The 20,321-nt window shown below is 46.8% G+C and overlaps 1 protein-coding gene across 1 annotated transcript in view; it reads left to right on the top strand.

Annotated features, from left to right (window-relative positions):
* Positions 1 to 13,348: 13,348 nt before the first annotated feature.
* SMPDL3A (sphingomyelin phosphodiesterase acid like 3A) overlaps positions 13,349 to 20,321 on the top strand; it is a 328,355-nt gene continuing 321,382 nt past the window's right edge. The window contains exon 1 of the mRNA XM_078648459.1: positions 13,349 to 13,625. Coding sequence (XP_078504585.1) covers positions 13,529 to 13,625 — 97 coding nt within the window. The 5' untranslated portion in view covers positions 13,349 to 13,528. The remainder of the gene's footprint in view (positions 13,626 to 20,321) is intronic.

Here is a 20,321-nt window from a genome sequence, read left to right as displayed (position 1 = left end):
TTGAGTGAGAAAAGGTGGGATTGTCAGCAAAGGGGAAAGTAAGATTTCCCAACCGGTCAAGATGAAAGAGGTAAAACGCAGTGTAGTGATTCTGGAGGGTGGATCTGTGTGGAGTTTGGGTAGTATGTGCAAGTGTCTAAAAAGAGACATGAAGGATGAGGAAGAATAATAGCACTAATATTTATTGTATGAAATCTTGTGCACTTGCATTTGCGTTTTATAGACAATTTACTGAGTGCATGCATTGTGTACATTCACACATGTCATTATGATGTCTTACAAGTTATTCCTTGTGTTACTTATGTTTCTTAGAGACACTCATTTAGTATTACATTAAGGTTGTAAAAGCATAAGCTTTTTCTTTTCTTCTCTTGATGATTATCATCTGTAAGTATAAGGGGGAGATGTGTGGAGTTGGTAGAGCTTTGAAAATATGGAGGTAACCTCAATGACAGATTAAACTTGGATATTAATCTACTATTTGTTTGGTGAATCCTTACAATAAAATATATGTGAACCATCGTCCAACCATTTCATAGTTGGTCCTCCATTTTATGTCCGCTTGAACAATTTTTTCGCAATATACTTGTGTTTTTCTAAAATGCTTGATTTGCAGAAGCTAGTGAAAGAAACTTGTAAGTTTCCATTGTGTGATCATGAACTGCTAGAATGCAGGTGCAGGATTTAGGTATGACCACTCGACAGAAGAAGTTTTGCCTTGTTGTCTGCAATAATGCAGGGGCAGGCACGAAAAAGCTGCCTTATCTTAGAAATGCTTGATTGGGGCCTTGAAAATGAAAAAAAAGTAATTCATTGCAGGACACAGATTTCCTGCCAAGACGCACAACTGTTGAAACTGGTGCTTTCAAGTTCTTGATAAGGGTGACCATACAGCTCAAAAGTAGTAGATGATTTAGCTTTCGCCATGTAACCTAATATATGATCTAATGTATAAAAGGCTTAACGTAACCCCAGTGAGGTGCAACACTAAAGGTAGGTTGGTTGACTGTGTGTTTCGGCTCGAGCTTGGGGCAAATAAATGTAGCTCTTTATTTGTATACCACGTCCAACTGCTGACTCCTTAGTTCCTTTAAGCAATAATGCTTTTACATGCCTCATTTAATTTTATCCAGATTGTATGTTTTTGTACATTGCCTTTCTTAACAAGTATTGACAAAGCCAATGGGGCTTGCTTTGTCAATACTTTTCAGTCTGCACTACTCACTTTTCCATTGCAGGATGCATTTATAATTGAGCCTGCATTGAAAAAAGCAAAAAGAACAAATGATGGACAGAATGTTTAACAATGCAAATGTTCACCCCCGGTTGACAGATCTGGGTTTAATACATCGTTTTTTTTTACCACCCGCCACCCCAGTTTTGGTCCCACCATATGCAAATCAGTCTTGACCCTGCTCCTCATGGGAACAGTCCAGCGGCAACCAGCATCTTGAAAGTGTATTTCCTACACTTTCAAGATACCTGATACATTTTGTGACGTAATGTGGTGTCATACAAAGTGGCAACAGTGGCAGCTGGTGACATTTCAAAGTGGTGAGGCATTAAAGTTGTGGATGACTATTACACTGTGAGTAATCCCAACCGATATATGAGCACTTGTTGGGGCGGGGGGTTCTCCGCTTGAGAAAACTTTGTAAAAAATTAGTTGCAAATGGCATATTTTAAAGCAAATTTGAGAAAGCGAGAGGGGTTATAAAGCAATTATGAATGTGTACTTTTGAATCATTTAAACACATTAAAAACTGTATGAAGCGTGGAATATTGAGAATTCTCCAGGACTGGAATGGCCCTCCATAAACAGAATAAAAATGGGCCTAGTTATCCTGCTGTGAGGTGAGTGTGCATGGCTGTACTGGGACATTTACACTCCATACTGGCTGCCTGCGTGGTGTTGTGCAGCCATATGTTGTGTTCTGTAATACCACCTTGCAGCTGTGTTTCCTAATTTGTCATGCAAGGTGCAAATATGTAGTTCACTTCACTTGCATTGTGACCCCCAAACATTCCTAATTTTGTTAAAGGTGGTGACAAAACACAGTTCTGTAATGTCAGTTATTATGAACGCGAATCAAGACGTATGGGCTCGGGCTATAAAGCTTTCATGACAAATAAAATATGTAAACTTTGAATAAGAAATCCCAGCCTCGCCTTTGATGCACATTCTGCTCTTCTATTCTGAGTCTGAGGGCGCTGATGGAAAGTGCACCGGGTCTACCGATCTGGACTGTCATGGAATTGCAGAGTACATGAATATAACACCTACTGTTTAAGCCTCAGTTCTATGTAAGCAGAGTTTTTGTGCAGATCTTAGTATTGCAAGAAACAGTGTACCCCTCACCATAACAGTTGCCTCCATATATCAATTTAGGACCACATGTCCGACCAGCAAAACAGTGTTACTACATCTCGCATTAAGCAAGTTCTGTTTGTCAATATTTCAAAACTTGTTAACTGACAGCATATAAGTTAAGGATTTATGTTGCTCATAGTTGAAAATAAACCGAAAATTAATTTCTCTTACTAAGCACATGCACATTTATGTAGACTCTGCACAGTACTAAAAGTAGCTCATGACATGGACATGCAGCTAAGCAAAGAAGCTCAAGTCCCGCTAGCTTTGAAGCTTGCCACCTAGCAAACCTCACATGAAATGGCCATGTGTGAGCTATTGATGCACAACTAGTGACTAGCCTGTTAAAAACGGTTTTGCAGTGTGCAATAGAAGAAAACAGAGGCAGTTCAGCAGGAGCTGTGAATTCCAAATTTGCGAACATACGTGACAAGAATTTTCAATTCTATTAAGGATACGGAGGCGGGGATTTATAATAAAAAGACTTGAACATAGAATCAGATGACCAATCAGCGGGCCTCATAATGTCAATTAAAGTCACTCCCATAGAAAAAGCTTTGGAAGCCATAGCCCCACATGTTGAATGAGCACCAAATTTGGAAACATCAATTCCAGCTTCATTCAGAAACCATCGCACCCAACGGGCTAATGTAGCTGGGGTCACAGGATGAAAAGGCTTTTGTAGAGCAATCAACAATTGACCCCGCATATCTTGACGAAAAGGAGCCATACTCACCTCATAATCTTTAACACACTGAACCACACAAAGTTTTGGGTTGTTGGGAAAAGAAGGGTAGGTAACTGAAGACGTATTACATTTAGTGAGTCTGGAGATAGCAAAAGTCACATCATCAGGTGAGAAACTACGACCTGCCAGGTCCAGAGAACGAACATCTGAAACGCGTTTGCAAGAAACAAGACACAGTAACATAGTCAATTTTGCTGAAAGTTGCTTGCGGTATAAAGAATTATTGGATGGCCAGGACTCCAAGAAACGCAAAACTCTTGAAACATCCCATAAGTCAACGTATTTTGGAGAAGGCGGTTTTACCAGATGAATACCCTTAAGCAATTTGGAAATTAAAGGATGCTCACCAGCACGCTTGCCATCAATATGAGAATGACCCGAGGATATGGCAGAACGGAAATTATTAACCGTCCGATAAGCAAGCCCAGACGAGGCGAGAGAAGCCAGAATATTCACAATCAGAGAGACATCCGCTGAAGCGGGATCCACCTCCCGTTGAGCACACCAACCACACCATCGTTTCCAAGCCCTTGCATAACGTTTGTGTGTGTTGGGGGCCCAAGCCTCGCTGATAAATCTGGAAGCGTCTCTTGAAAGACCCGGGACTTGCCAGCGATCCCCGAAACCCACCATGCAACTAGAAGATGACCTGATTCGATCAGGGGATGCGGATTGCCGAGAGGGTCCAGCAAGAGATTCCACCGCTGGCGAAGAAGGAGCTGCACTGCACAACTCATTTCCAGGAGAACTGAGAACCAAGCTTGAGCCCTCCACAGAGGGGTGTTCAGAATCGGCTCTGATTGATAATGCTTTGTGTGAGCCAAGACCCTGGGAATCCTCATAAACGGGGGAAAGGCGTAACACAGGCTCGACGGCCAGGTCTGCAGAAAAGCATCCGTGGCCAGGGCTTCCGGATCCGGACACCAGCTGAAGAATAGGGGAAGTTGAGGCGAGATGCAAACATATCGATGTGGCTTGGACCCCACACATGGGAGAGGGACCGTAACACTCGAGGATGAAGCCTCCAATCGCTGAAATCTCGAAGATGTCGAGAATTCCAGTCCGCAATCAGATTGGTGTGACCGGGAAGATATCCTGCAATAACTGTGATCTTCCTCTGAAGACAAAAGTGCCAAAAATCTTTGTCGATTTCCGCCAAAATTCTGGACTTCGTCCCCCCAACTTGTTCAGATACCGAACCGCTGAAACATTGTCCGTGCGGAGGAGTATGCAACAGTTGGTCTGGCGCGGAGATAGACAATGGATGGCAAAAGACCCCGCCAGAAGTTCCAGGCAATTTATATGAAGAGACCACCGGCCTCCCGTCGATATCGGACCGCAACAGGCTCCCCATTCCCACAGGCTGGCATCGAATTCTATGATCACCTCCGGGGATGCACCGAACAGGGCTCATCCATTTCAGGACTCCATGTGCTCCAACCACCATAGCATCTCCCACCTCGCTTCCTCTGAAAGAGGAACTAGATCTGAATAGCGGAGGCCTTTCTGGAGATGACGGATTTTGAAACGTTGAAGCGCCCGTTAATGAAGAGGACCCGGGAAGATCGCTTGAATTGAAGAGGCTAACAGACCGACAATCCGAGCTATAGACCTCAACAACACACTCTGTTTGGATAAAACTAAATTCAATTCCCGCTTGATGGAACGAATCTTCTGATTGGGCAAGAGGAGTTGGCAAGAGAGAGAATGGACTTGGAAACCCAGGATGTCTATTGACTGAGAGGGAAGGAATACAGACTTCTGCGGGTTCACTAGAAAACCCAGAGATTGCAAAAGAGTGATGGATCATTCCAAGTGCGTCATCAACAAACGTGGGCAATGTGCCATGATTAGAATGTCGTCCAGGTAGATGATCAGACGAACACCCTGGGCTCTCAACGATTCTACCACGGGCTCAGAAGTTTCGTGAAGCACCAAGGTGCTGACGAGAGGCCAAACGGGAGAACTTTGTACTCGAACCAAGTCCCCTGCCACTGGAACTGCAGGAACCGCCGATGAGGACTGAAAATGGGAATCGATAGATACGCATCCTTCAGATCTAGACGGACCATCCAGTCCCCTTCCCGAAGAAGATCTCGCAGAAGATGGATGCCTTCCATCTTGAAGTGGCGATAAACCACCCCTCCGTTGAACTCTTTTAGATTGAGAACCAACCGGGATCCGCCTCCTTTTTTCTGGACCAGAAAGACGTTGCTTGCGAAACCCTGATGATGGCGAGAAGTCCGAAGAATAGCCCCTTTTCGCAGAAGAGAGTCGATTTCCGCTGAAATTAACTCTTGATCTTGAAGGGAAAAAAACAGGAGAGATGGAGGGTGGGATTGATGCAGGGAACTGTAGAATTCTATCTTGTAGCCCTGAACGGTCTCTAACACCCATGCATCGCTGGAGATCAGACACCAATTTGGAAGAAAAAATTGAATCCTGCCCCCTAAGACAACCTCTGAAGCAGGGCTCAATCTCACCTAAAGCGTTGGAATCATGATGTCCTCCTTGGGATCCACCATAGCGTCCTTTTTTGTATTGACCTCTCCCTTTACGAGAGGGATAGAAGTTGGTTCTGTTATGTAACCGGAATCCTGTTGTCCACCCTTTTGGGACTGGAATTCCCACTGGGTATTCTGGTTAGAGCCTCGGCTGAATGATCATCCCCTGTATCGTCAGGCCCTAGCAAAAACCGGGCGAAAAGCTTGTCTTAGAGAAGCTTGAGCCTTATCCAGCCCACTAAAGGTAGCAACAAATTTCGTTAACTCCTTCAGGAAAGGCTGGCCAAACAACAAACCTTGAGCTAACGGACCAGATTCGGACGAAGATAGTTCTGCCAACTTGGGATCCAATTTAAGAAGAATGGTGCTGCGCCGCTTGCAAGACATTGCGCAATTGGCATTTCCTAATTGACAAATAGCCCTTGGGGACCATTCAATCAACTCGTCCGGGTCCACAAGAGTTGAAAACTCCTTAGTCTGAAATCCGAGGTCCAAGATTTTGGTAAGAGAACCCAGCAAATCCAACAATTTATCTTGGCAGGAACGCCATGTCCTGTCAATACCTTTTTTTGTGTCCTTTGCATACTTTTTAAGGTATGTGACCATAGTAGGGTCAACCTCCGGAGTGTCGGCCAAGTTGTCGGCCAGCTCAGGACGCGGACACTCAGATCGAAGGCAAGCTCTAACATCCTTCTCAAATGGCTGACGAATATGTGCCTGAACATATTCAGCCATGGCTAGGGACGGAAGCCAGGAGGAGGAGTTAGGGTGTACAATATCCGATGGTTCAAAAGTGAGAAGTTGAGGATGCGTTGGCGCATCAACAAAATGCTCCTTACGAGCTTTCTTAGAAGGCGGAGGACCATCCTGCCCTGAAGAAGAAGTCGAGGAAGTGTCATCAGTATCCGTCAGTGGAACCTGCGAGGACAAAGGTTCCTTGGAAGACTTACTATCAGAACGATCAGTGGACAAAGCCTTAGCCAATTTCTTAAAATCCTTCCCGAGTTCTCCGCTCAGCCGGCCTTAACTTGCTATCCTCATGTCCTTTCAGGCGGAAAAGGCTTGGGAGATTAAGATTTGCCTTCCAGGCCCCGCATCTTTGGAACTCCCTTCCACCTGATCTCCGTCTCATTCCCTCCTACCACTCATTTAGGAGAGCCCTGAAGACGTGGCTGTTTTCGCAAGCTTTTGAATAAATTGTCCCCCTCCGCAGTCTGCTTCCTGCTTGTCCTAAAGCGCCAAGAAGCCGCTGGTGAACATGCGCTGTATAAATGTTTTTCTCATATCATATCATGTGGATTGTGTGGAGATTTTGAAGAGTAGCACGACCCGATGTGGAAGGCAACCAACCCTGTTGCATGGCGTACTTGGAAAGGTGGCGCTTCAAAGGTGCAATTGCGCGTACAAGCGCTTTATTCACAGAATGTTGCATGCCCTGATCCAGGGCCTCAACCAAATCCTGCTCCATGATACCAGAAGCATCCTCCTCATAAAATTCCTCTTCGTCATAATATTCTTCCATGGTGTACACCAAGTGTACAAATTAATGCCCACCAGAGGAAGGAATCAAGAATTGCAGAGGGCAAAAAATCAGGGGGAGTAGCTAAAGGCCCCAAAAGCAAGCCAAAGGACCCAGGAACAAACCTGAGAGAAAATTTCTGTAGTAAAAAGTGGAGGGAGGGCTTGCTGTAAACAGCCACTCTAGGCAGTACCTATGACGATTATACAGTACAAAGATGTAATTTTATATGAATTTGGGCGTAAATGGGGACTTTTAGCAGGCTTGTGGGCAATAACACAATTTTGTGGTGCTATTTCAGTAATCTCTGGTGAAAACCCGAAGTAAACACTCAAAATGGCCGCCGCTCATGCGCGGATCGGCCTGCCTGACGATGAAAACACAAAGAAAGGACTACGCGATGTAATCGCATAGCCTTCCACTGTCCCCAAACTCCCTCTCCACTGAAGACAGGCGTGGGCGCTAAGCGCCCGAACCAGGGAGGAGAGCGCGCGCTCCCCGCAGAAGGAAAAGCGCGCAGGACACGAGACACCTTGTGAGGCACTACCGCGGGCATAGAAAGCACAGGCGGCAATGCACAATCAATCAGACACGGCGCGAACAGCGTGCAGAGACCGGCAGTCAACAAAGGCAAAGCAATGTAACAGTCAATATAAATGGGACAAAAACAGCAATGCAACAAAGCACAATGCAAAAAGAAGCACTTAACTGGCTGCGGAGCAGCAAAGAAAGAGGATATGGTATTCTCTATGGGTCATTTTATACTGGTTACTCTATGGTTATCATGTGATACCCTAGTACTCATGGGTATGGTAGATTTTTCTTACTGTTTTCTAATTGCCTGCTGAGCATTTCTAATAAAGAAATGGGAAAGCATAATCGGAGCCTTCTGTCCTGACATAGAATTAAGCTCAGGGCTTTAAGTGGGATGAAAAAACTGGGGTGAGGTCTCGGGGCGTGACCAATGTAATTAAGGGCGTCTTAAAAACACTTAAGCTAAAAATCCGTGCTTAGCCTAGTGTCCGTGCTTAGCCTAGTGTTCCACCCGACTTGTATTTTGCTGTTTCTGCCATTGCATCCAGATATATGATACAACAAGTAACATCATACCTAAAGCAAGTCAGGACTATTGGCTTTGTCAGTGGTTGTTAGATGCATAAGATAAATATGCAGCAACTATGGCTTGTATATAATATTGAAAAAGCTTCCGCTTAAACCCTGGCGACGCCACGACAATGTTGCTGCTCCTGAGTTTCAAAAAGAGAAGGGAAATCGAGAGAGAAAATGACTCTCTTTAAAGGATCTCCCTTCTCCTACAACGCTCACCTGGCATGACGTCATGCCGTAACTTTTCCACTAGTGAGAAGTGAGCAGTGTGAGCAGTGCACATCAATATGCCTGCTGTCACTGCAGTCTGGGAAAAACGGACCGCCTGTGCCAGGGCACAAAACAGAGCCCGATAGAGACCAGTTTCGAAGTCTCCTTTAAAAAATACCTGCCGCTGCTCAGCAGCAGTGAGACCCGGCCCACTTAAAGCACTGATTAAGCTGCTCGTTAATCAAACAGAAAATGAAACTACTTCCCAATTAAAAAATAAGCAGCATACCAAAGCAGTGTGCACCAGCAGTACAGTATTATTTTCTCATTGTCTCGACTGGACGTAATTACAGAGCATCATGGGTCATTAGAAAAAAGGTGCACAAAACACACACATCCATAAACTTGAAAGAGCAAAGTTGAACGAGTGCTGAAATTATTCAATTTCATGATAGGTCTTGGAAAATTGCTTTGTCCTTTTAACTGTAGCAGGAATACAAGCACATACAATTAAAAGACAAGGCAGGACAGATTTATTCAAGACTGAAGTGTGACAAAGTAAGCTCTCCGTTGTTTGTGTTTTCATGTTCCTTGCTTAAGACAAGACAATTCATTAAATATAAAAGTCACACATAAATGAACTCGGATTTTGGCAGCACTGCATGCATGGACTATGTTTCAATGAGCTGTGCTATACAACATCCAGCGCTGTTGGGAAGTTAAAACGCAAACATGTAGGGGATTCGTGGTGCTGAGGCATTCAGGCTCGAAAAGAAGAAAGCAACAAGGGAAACAGGCGAGACTAAACATCATTATTCTAATATTTACATTCCTCCCAATAACAGTCCATGCCGATTGACAGCATTTGTCTAGAAGTAATGCACGATTCGCATTTGAACATTCGCTCAGAAGTCGTGAGCTGCCTCCGGGCTTGCTTTGGTAATGGAACCACACTTGTTGTCTATCCTGCTTTGTAGTAACCCACTCATACAGAAAGTCACCTAACTCGGCCAGTGCTGAAACGAATGCACTGAAGCTAGGAAAATGAATTGAATCAACCATTTAATATGGGGTCCGGGGGTAACAAAACAGAGGAGCAACGTCCCCGTGCCCCAAAAGAGAAACTGTACAGTGGCAATTCGCGCAATAACTCATTGTCCACAACTTCTTGGGTAGCAAGAAAGGCACTTTATTAAGACAGGTGCAAAATAAAATCTAATCAAAACATCTTGCAATTCATTATTTAATAAACCAAAAATCCCCAACTTATCATAGCAATCCTTACGAAAGATGAACCCCCACTAAGTTAACCCAAACAAACCCAGAAAAAACTGACTCTTGTTGATACCCCCTTTCTTTTCTTTTACTGCCCTTTGAGGATGGACCAACCCGCTCCAGGCTGCTCACCCCCCAGAAAACCCGCCAACCAACTAAAATTGGGAACCTAAACCTGTCTTAGCGTGGCAACCAGGAGAGAGAGCTTCGGCAGTACCCAAAGCCTAGCGAAAAAAAACGAACATACAGGACCGGAAAGAGAAAAAAGAGGGAAGGGTGGATGGGACAAAAACCAGCCTGCGCCACCCGCCTCCCGCCGGCACAGTACCTTTCCCGCCCTTATCGCCCCTATTTGTGCCTTTTCCCCCTACGCTCCATTAACCAATCCCCCCCGCACCTGTGGCCACTGTCCTCGCGCGAACCAACCCAATCAATCAATCAATCAAGAGTATTTGTATTGCGCGCTACTCACCCGCTAGGGTCTCAAGGCGCTGGGGGGGGGACTGCTACTGCTTGAAAAGCCAGGTCTTGAGTTGCTTCCTGAAGGAGAGATGGTCCTGGGTGAGTCTTAGTGTGTTCCAGGTCTTGGCCGCTAGGTAGGTGAAGGATCTTCCTCCGGTGGTGGTTCTGCGGATCCGTGGGACGGTGGCGAGGGCGAGGCTGGCGGAGCGGAGCTGGCAGGTTGGCGTGTAGAACTTGAGGCGGTTGTTGAGGTATTCGGGGCCCAAGTCGTGGAGAGCCTTGTGTGCGTGGTTGAGGAGTCTGAACGTGATCCTCTTGCTGACGGGGAGCCAGTGCAGGTCCCTCAGGTGGGCGGAGATGTGGCTGTGTCGGGGGATGTCCAAGACGAGTCGTGCTGAGGTGTTCTGGATGTGCTGGAGTCTTTTCTGTAGTTTGGCGGTGGTCCCAGCGTAGAGGGCATTCCCGTAGTCCAGACGGTTTGTGAAGAGGGCCTGGGGGACCGTTTTCCTGGTTCCAGTGGGGATCCAGCGGAAGATCTTACGGAGCCCGCGGAGTGTGTTGAAGCAGGAGGAGATAACGGCGTTAACTTGTCTGGCTATCGTGAGGGAGGAGTCAAGGATGAAGCCCAGGTTGCGTGCGTGGTCCGTGGGCTTGGGTGGGGGGCCCAGAGCAGGGGGCCACCAGGAGTCGTCCCAGGTGGAGATGGATGGGCCGAGGATGAGGACTTCCGTCTTGTCTGAGTTAAGTTTCAGGCGGCTGAGCTTCATCAAGTCTGCGATGTCTTTCATTCCGTCCTGGAAGCTGGCTCTGGCGGAGGTGGGGTCGTTGGTGAGGGAGAGGATCAGTTGGGTATCGACGGCGTAGGAGATGATGTTGAGGTTGTGCTTGCTAGCGATGGCTGCGAGGGGGCTCATGTAGACGTTGAAGAGGGTGGGGCTGAGCGAGGAGCCTTGAGGTACGCCGCAGATGATCTTGTGGCTTCTGCGAGGAAGGGCGGGAGACGGACTCCTTGGGTTCTATCGGAGAGGAAGGAGGTGATCCATTCCAGGGCCTTTCCTTGGATCCCGGCGTGGCGGAGGTGGGTTGTCAGGGTGCGGTGGCAGACCGCGTCGAACGCAGCCGAAAGGTCGAGCAGGATGAGGGCGGCGGTTTCTCCGTTGTCCAGCAGGGTCCGGATGTCGTCGTTGGCCGCGATGAGGGTGGTCTCGGTGCTGTGGTTCGCTCGGAATCCGGACTGCGATGGGTCGAGGGAGCCGTTCGTCTACAGGAAGGCTGTCAGCTGTTTGTTGTTGGTTTTCTCGATGACTTTTGCAGGGAAGGGGAGGAGCGAGATGGGGCGGAAGTTCTTGAGGTCTGAGGGGTCTGCGGTGGATTTCTTCAGGAGGGTGCTGATCTCTGCATGCTTCCAGCTCTCCGGGAAGGTGGCGGATATGAAGGAGTTGTTGATGATGTCCCGAAGTTTGGGTGCGATGATGGAGTCGGCTTTGTTGAAGATGTGGTGTGGGCAGGGATCGGCTGGGGAGCCTGTGTGGATGGTGTTCATCGTGTGGGTGGTATCTTCCGTGCTGACCAGAGTCCAGGCGCACAGGGTGGTGGTGGGGGGTGTAGGTTCGGTGGTGGGGTACGAGTTCTGAGCGCCGAAGCTGTCGTGTATGTCGACGATCTTACGGTGAAAAAAGGTGGCCAGAGAGTTGCAGAGGTCTTGAGAAGGCGTGATGTTGTTGTTGTTGGCGTTGGGGTTGGAGAGCTCTTTCACGACGTTGAAGAGTTCCTTGCTGTTGTGGGTGTTGTTGTCCAGTCGTTCTCTGAAGGATGACCTTTTGATGGTGCGGATCAGCTGGTGGTGTTTGCAGGTGGCGTTCTTGAGGGCTGTCATGTTATCAGTTGACTGGTTGTGGCGCCAGGCTTTCTCAAGGTCACGGCAGGATTTCTTGGAGTCTTTGAGATCATTGGTGAACCACGCGGCTTTCTTGCTGTTGAGGTTGCTGGGAGGGTTTTTCAGTGGAGCAAGGGTGTTGGCGCAGTCGGTGATCCACTGTGTGAGGTTGCGGGCTCCTTCGTTGGGGTCCGTGGTGTTGGTGGGAGGGTGAAGGCTCAAGGAGGTGGTGAGTCGGTCGGTGGTGATCTTGCTCCAGCATCTTCGGGGGGTTTGTTGAGGGCGGTGGTGGGTCGTTGTTTTCTTGAAGTTGAAGTGTACGCAGCTGTGGTCGGTCCAGTGGAGCTCGGTGGTGTGGCTGAAGGAGATGTGGTTGCTGGAGGAGAAGACGGGGTTGAGCGTGTGGCCGGCGTAATGGGTGGGGGTGTTGACCAATTGCTTGAATCCGAGGTTGGCGAGGTTGTCTAGTAGGGCGGTGGTGTTGTTGTCCTGGTCGTTCTCCAGGTGGAAGTTGAGGTCTCCTAGGAGGATGTAGTCGGGGAAGGCGAGGGCGAGCGGGCTGATGAAGTCTGCGTTGGCCTCGCTGAAGTGTGAGCGTGGTCCCGGGGGTCTGTAGATGAAGGTTCCTCTGAGGGTGGCGCGCGGCTCCCCCTGGGTCCCTCCTATCTTAAAAATTGTTGTTCTACTTTCTAGAAGGCCCACTCTATGTAGTATTGTATTCAATTGCCTCGGGAGAGTCTGTATCGATATCGCTAAATGTCTCTTTTACAATGCAAGCCATTAAGAAACAAATGCACATATCTCTTATGCCCTCTCTCTCTCTCCAAAATCTTCACGTGGGAGGTCGATGGATGACTTGTGCTTCTCCTAGGACATTCACCCGGTCAGTGCATTACACAACCTGGTAGGTATCTGTAAGTCAATGCGAGTAAAAAAGAACATGAGTAAAAGTCAGTGTTTGATCCCTACGAAAAATGAACTTAAAATGGAAAATATAAGAAATGGCTTAAAATGTCATGAAAAGCTGTTTTTTTTTAATATATTACCAGTTGATTATTACAACAGAGGTAGAAAAGGCATCTTAAAAACAATGCAGCGGGTTTCTTTGAAAATCACATTCAAGTTGAGCACTAACGCCTAGGTTTTACTACGAATCCTGGTTTCTCTCCTGAGTGCGTCAGTGACCCAGGGCTCCAGTGACTGCATCACACACTTTTACCAACTGGAAAGGTGAGATGCTTGTTTACTCTGTGGCACGCGGAAGTCGGTGCAGACTTAGGACGTGCCTGCCCTGCTGTTGGTAAGGAGCGGCTCCCTTCCAAGCATTGCCCGATATTCCCTTCCTGCTTTCAGGGTCATGTGCGGCGTCCTCACGTGACTCCAGGCAGCTCTAACCGCGGGTTACAAAGATCCCGCCGCACCTCAGATCAACAGAGGCTTCCCGGCTGCGAGCACCATGAGTCTGCCCTGGGTGATCTCCCTACTGCTCCTGGGACTCTGGCGGAGCCCGGGCTCGGCGGTGCCACTGAAGGACCAGTATCCCAGCCCAGTAGGTGAGTGCGAGCCCCCTCAACGGCACAAGTGTGGAAGTATCTCCGATTTACGAGGCAAGATATATGTGTCTGAGGAACCTAACTAACACTGGCTCTGTGTCTGGCATGAGAGAGGTTAGGGCACCCGTGTTTTATTTATTTATTTATTTTATGCGTTTTTTTATCCGAAGGTGTCAGAGCGCTTCACAATAGGAACAGTAATGATACAGGAGGAGAAAATTACAAGTGAACAAATTACAAAAGCAAACGTTAAGTTACATGAGGCAAAAGTGACAATTGTGAACAAACAAAATACAAGAGGTAGCAAACGGTGCAATACAGGAGGAAAAAGTGACATGTGTGCAAGTTATAAAAGCGTACAAAGTACAAGTAGAGGTATAATATTGCAATAAATGGCAGACACTCGAGCACTTCTTCAGCTCTTTATGGCCAGTGTATTGTATTATTATGTATTGTGATGAGTTCAACTAATCAGTTAACGCGCTTTTGCGAGGCGTCGAAGCGCATTAACTGATGAGTTGAACTCTATCTACACTGTGGGTGTTTCTTTAAAGTATTGAATTTTATTGCAGTAGGTCTTGAACCTGTATTTTTCGGCCACAGATCACCGTCTTATTTGAAAGCAATACACGATACATGTGTTAAAAAAAATACAAGTGTAGTTGTTATGTTTATAATACGATCTAAATATTAATGTTCAGAGAGAATGAGCGGCAAAGCAGCACGTTGCAAGCGTGTGTGTGGGGGGCTAGGGGGGTACGTGTTAAAGAAGTTACAATACTGTTTTGTTATGGAAACTATGAGCAACTGGGAGTTTACCAGTGCGGAAATTGGTTGGATTTCATAAGCAGAATTTCCAATATCATGTTTACATTACTGGAGGAGATGCCTATGCACGTGAACGTATTTCCTTCCAACCGCGCGGAATTGTTTTCTCTCTCACTGCCGCTGTGCTGGTAAGACATTCGTCTCTTGTGACACTGTGATTTCATGACAAAAGTTACAGCCTTTCACAATATGTTCCGCATTCACCAGCATGTAGATTTTTGTTTTTAAGTCTGGCTTGAGAGCACATTTGTCAATTACCTTATGTGTTTAACCTTAGAAAATAGCTTTCCGGAGTTCCAATGAGAGAGGCTTTTACTCCGAGCACGAGTGGGAGGGCAGAAGTACATATTTGAATTGGGCAAAAGTTGTGTGCTTTCACAGAAAAAGTGCTTATCCTCCAAGAGCTGTAATCATTTGTTTATCTAGCGGTGTGAGCCAGAGCTCTTTATCAAGTCTTGTGTTATAACAGTGCTTGACCTTTTGGATAGGTGCCTGCCACTGCAATACTACATCTCCCAGATAATTAGATAATTATGGTATCCGTTTTTTTCTGGTTGCTGCATAGATGGGAGGAGATCAATACATTCCCAATTAATATTTTGTGTTCACAGCCACCTCTTCCTTTCCCATTCCATCATCAACTTCAGAGATACCTCAACATGGCATTCCATAAGAGAATGTTGTTTTTACTTTCTAATTGTTAGTTTTAAGATTTATGAACTAGAGAGAATTGTGTTAAGCTCCTTGGGTCCCAAAATATAATTCAATTATTCATTTTAATTTACGACATTTTTTTCAAACGTACATCACTAATATATTTAACCCCTTCCGTGCTCATGACGGCCCCCGACAGTCATGAGTCACGGTGGGCGTGTGCGCACGATGGCCGAGGACCGTCCGAACCACGCCAAAGAATGGAATGTCCAGCATCGTGGCGGAATTCGCGCCACAGGCAAGGTGTTAATTAACTTCAAATGTAATTTTGATGCTGTTAGACTTTTTCAGCGGGTTCACCCCCAGATTGTTTAATTTTTGACCTCCTGTTTTTGACCTTGTGTTTGTTGGTTTTAGGACTCTGGGCATGTTACTACTGCTTTTCAGTGCTAAAGTGCACATGCTCTCCATGTAAATTGTTTGTGGATTGATATTTCCAGGATTGGCCTGTTTGATTTACTACTAAGTCCCTAGTAATGTGCACGTGTGCTCAGAGCCTGTAAATCAAATGTTGCTAGTGGGCCTGCAGCACTGATTGTGCCACCCACACAAGTAGTTCTCAGACCTGTCACTGCAGTGTGTGAATGCAGATTTAACTGCCTTGTCGACCTAGCAAGAGCACCCTCTTGAAGTCCCTGGGCTTCCTCTCATACTTTCTCTACCCCATTGAAACTGCTGACCTCGCAAAAGGGGGCACTCAGAACGCCAATGTCCAATCTCTTTACAATAAGCACACTGATCAGAAGACAAAGTTGATAGAGAGAAAGGGGGTACACCAGGGGTATATACTGCAGGTTCCCCTCTACCACCACCTCTGAATGGTGGATCATATACTTGAGCCAACATGACTTTCGTCTTGAAATCCTTAACCTTCTTATTCTCTTTACATTTTGCTTCCAATTCCTGATGCTCATAATACTGGGCCATAGTCAAAAGAGAGACTGGGGAAGACCTAGTCCACGAACTCTCGCTGGCTTTAAGGCTACTAGCTATTTCTGGCAGCATGGTAGCGACAAATTTGTCGACGAACAGATGCTTACCTGTGTCATCCGTCAATGACTGCCCACTAAAGTCATGGAACGTCTCTCCAAATCGTATAAAGAAATCTGAAACTGACTCATCCGCTTTCTGTTTACAAGATGCTAACGTTGTCCAATCTATTTTCTTAGGGGGTATTAGAGTTTCCAACTTAGTCACATTAGCTTTGGGAAGATCTAATATCTCCTGTTGTGGTTTCTGCGCAGGTTCCCTAGCCGCATCTATTTCTTCTATAAATGCACCCAAGTATCACCATATGCTACATTATCATCTATTTTCCGAATTGTTCTCCACATATCAGGGGGCAGAAAAAGTCCAAAAACATATCAATATCCATCAAGGTCATAGTACAGGAGGTATTGGCTCTTTCCACTTCTTCATAGAAAGCGGCCAGATCTTTCCGTGGATCGGACAAAGCAGCCTTTACCCGTTCCATTCTCCTTGGCCGACGGGAGCACACCCTCACCAGTGCTGCAAACGGCCATCGGCCGTCGCAGCCCCGCCCACTCATTAGAACGCCCTCACCGCGACGGAATTGCCGCCGCGGTTAAGGCGTTAAGAGCCATAGCGTCTGCTCTACTCCAAGGAGTATAAACCCAATTATAAACAAAATATCCCTTTGCATCATCTGAATCTTTATCGGCACTATTTCCCGCGCCCTTCAGAGGAACATACAAAGGCGTAGCTTCACGCATTGGTTTCATAGCAACTATAGTATCTCTAGGGTCATTGGCTGTTTCCAAAACTTCTTTTTGGGCTGGGATCTGAACTGTTTGCCCAGTTTTAACTTTACTAGCTGATTTTTGCTCCGCTTTTAAACGTGGTGAATCATGTCTTAATTTAACTACTCGCCTAATTAGATCAGGTATATTTCAAAAAAGGAAAGTTCCATCACTTAATTGTTTATAATCAGAATTAATATCAGTGGGCTCTAAGTTTTTAGAAATGTTTCTAAAACTGAGTATTACCTTCCAGGTGAACTTCTCTGCAATATATAACTGCTCTAAATCCTTCCACTGCTGAACCATTGCTACACGGTATAGAGCAGTCGTAGTCCCATGAGCTTCTTTGCGAGCAGTGGATCTGATAGTGGCCTTTTCACCAGTAGTCAAAGTAGAGTGAGTCTGCCGCCCATCTTGCTTATCTATGTCTTCATCATCTGAAGAAAAATGTTCTTCTTCGAAAGATCATTCTCCGGGGCAGAGGGAAACTTATACGGGGCGGAGGTCGATCTAACAAGATGGAATCATCTTGAGGTTTATTAAGTATGGGATAAATGGGGCGCCTAATAGGTTACTGGCCAGTTACCTCTAAACAACGCTCCCTTTCCTCTTTTTCTTTTATTGCCTTCATATCTTTATTTTTTAATTCCAACGCTTTTTGATATATTGTGTTTCGCTGTTCTTTTTCTGCTGTAGCTTCTTCTTTCCTCACTCTCTCTTGCACTTCTTTCTCCCACATTCGTACACAATCAAACATATCTTGTTGACTTTTCCTTTTAAACAAACACTGCTCTACATATTGAATCTTTTTAAAGTCAAATGACCCATTCTCTGGTCATTGGAAATCAGGATTTTTTTTGTATATTTGTTCCACAGTGTACTATACATTATGGAAGAAATACCATATTTAACATACATACGTCTATTAGGTTTCCCCTATGGGGGAGCCGGCTGACTTCTTTCTAAATCCGTTTTTGGTACCACCAAGACAGCAACACAGCCTACGTAATGTGCTGGAAACAGGCATGCTACCACATTTTTGTAAAATATTACTTTTCCAAAATATTCCAAAGTAGCGAAAAATCTCCACATTACCTGCCTTTATCTTTTGCAAAAAATAAAGCACACAAACAAAACCAGACTCTTGGTCAAGCAAATCTGGCGTACCGCTTCAGCGACCTTACCAAACAAGACTCTCCAACTTCCAATCTCTTTGTCGACCTAATGGTCACTGCAAAAAAATTACGCCAAAGGATACCTCAGTCTGGACCGGCCACCACCTGCAGGGACAAATCAAAAAAAATAGAAAAGTCACTTCGGTATGCAAAGACAAGGGTCTCCTCAGGCAGAACGTCTCCTCAGTAATATTCCACTCTTCTGTCAAGATCACTCCTTTGGACGGCCACGTCTCCGATGACGACCCACATGTCGGGCGCCAACTGTGGAAATGTGCCTTTGGGAGGGCAGGCGACTTCCGGAAATAAAAGGGCTTCAGGGTTTCAAACAATGGGACTTGGTAAGGATTACCAACCTTGGTGATGTCCTATGGGACGGCAACATAATCCCCCTTTCAGTGCTCCAAACTGAATAGCAATTAAAATACACCCAAAGGTACACCTTTAACTGAAACACACCTGGAAGGCGGATGGTATAGGCAAAAAAGCTGCCTCACGGATGTACAAAACACTAATTAATAAGAAAACAAGTTGCTTACCTGTAACTACAGTTATCCAGTATTGGTATCTTTCATAGATTCACAGGCCTGAATCATTCCCCGTCGCCGAGGCGGGAGTCCCACGGTAAATAAACATAGCTGTGCCGAAGGTAAATAACAGTAGTAGGCCCTAAAGGAAAGGCCTGAGGCCCAAACCTTAGTAGCCTATCTACATCATTATGCTAAAAGAACCAAAGTTTTGGTACAACCAATCAGCTATCAGCACCCTCTAGAACCCTCTATGCAGAGCCAGTACTCCTCAGATTTTCGTAGCACAAGTGGGAAATAAGTATCCCAAAACAGAGAACTGACTCCGGGGAGGAGGGTGGGTGCATGTGAATCTATGAAAGATACCAATACTGGATAACTGTAGTTACAGGTAAGTAACTTGTTTTCTTATCCAGAATTGGGGTATCTTTCATAGATTCACATGCCTGAATCACAATAGCAATACAAAAGGGGATGATGGACGGAGCGCTTGAGCAAATCAAACACTCACCCCCAGTCAACTGATCTGGGTTTAATCCATCACTATTCTTTAGCTCACTCTGCCACCCCAGTTCAGACATGGCTATATGCAAATCAGTCTGACCCTGTGCCTCATGGGAACAGTCCAGTCCGAACTGCCAAGCCATGCCTTCCCTGGACCGGAAACAAGCATCCTGGGACCGGTTTCGGATTCATAATCCAGGCTATATTGAATCCAGTGGCAAAGTGAGCAAGGGACTCAGGTCTGAATCAGAATAGCAAGCAGTATACAGCGTAAACAGTCGGTTGCGGATGGTGGGAGACCAGTATTGATAAATTCCCAGTTGCATCCATCATCTGTTAATAGAGGCATGAAAAAACCAAACTTGAATGGGGCGTGGCTTGAAGCCGGCGATGGTGGCTGACTAAGCGGAGAGCTCCGCAGCTGAGCCCCTATTAATCCTGAGAAAACGGAGCTCGAGACCCCCGCCCCCCGTACGACGGTAGGGGAAGGGACACCCCTCCTCAGGGCCAATAACCGGGGGGAGCAGCGGACCCGAAGACAGGCGGGGGCTCGATCGACGGCGGGCTGGAGCGCCGAAGGGAGGGAGCCCAAGATGGCGCCCGCGGCGAACAACGGAAATCCTACAGCGCCGCAGTGAAGAGATCCGATGCGGGCGGACACGGTGTCCACTCCTGAAGCGGCGACTGGCAGCACTACCTAGAGGGCCCTGAGACTTGAGAATAAAGGCGAGAGTGCAGCGGGCCACTCCGGCTCGCAGCGAAGGGAGCAGCTGGGACCCGTGGACCCGGGGTCCTGCCGGAACTTGATCGCAGGCTGGATAATACACTGCATGGAGAGGGACTGAGACGGCACCCGCGACAAATACCCGCACTTCTAAGAAGCCATGGTGAAGTGGACGGCTGCGGGTGGGCGAGGCCTCTGCCTCTGAGGTAGCAACCGGAGGAGATACCCGAGGAGCCCTCGGACCTGGTGATGGAGGTGAGAGTGAGGCGGGGCAGTGCTAGCCAGCGGCGGGGGAGCAGCTGGGACCCGCGGAGGACTGTGCTGAGATCTCCGCTATTATTCCGGGAGGCGGGGAAGACTACAGCGCGACCTGCCCTGGCCCGCCGCACACCACGGGGAGCAGTTAATAAGTCGGAGTAGCGCTGACCCCTGAACTGTGCCGCACTCTGGTCTGGAGGAACTGA

This window comes from Lissotriton helveticus, chromosome 6, assembly GCF_964261635.1.
Source record: "Lissotriton helveticus chromosome 6, aLisHel1.1, whole genome shotgun sequence".
Taxonomy (NCBI): domain Eukaryota; kingdom Metazoa; phylum Chordata; class Amphibia; order Caudata; family Salamandridae; genus Lissotriton; species Lissotriton helveticus.
Note: the sequence above shows the minus strand (reverse complement) of the source record. Positions and strands in the feature narration are given on the sequence as shown.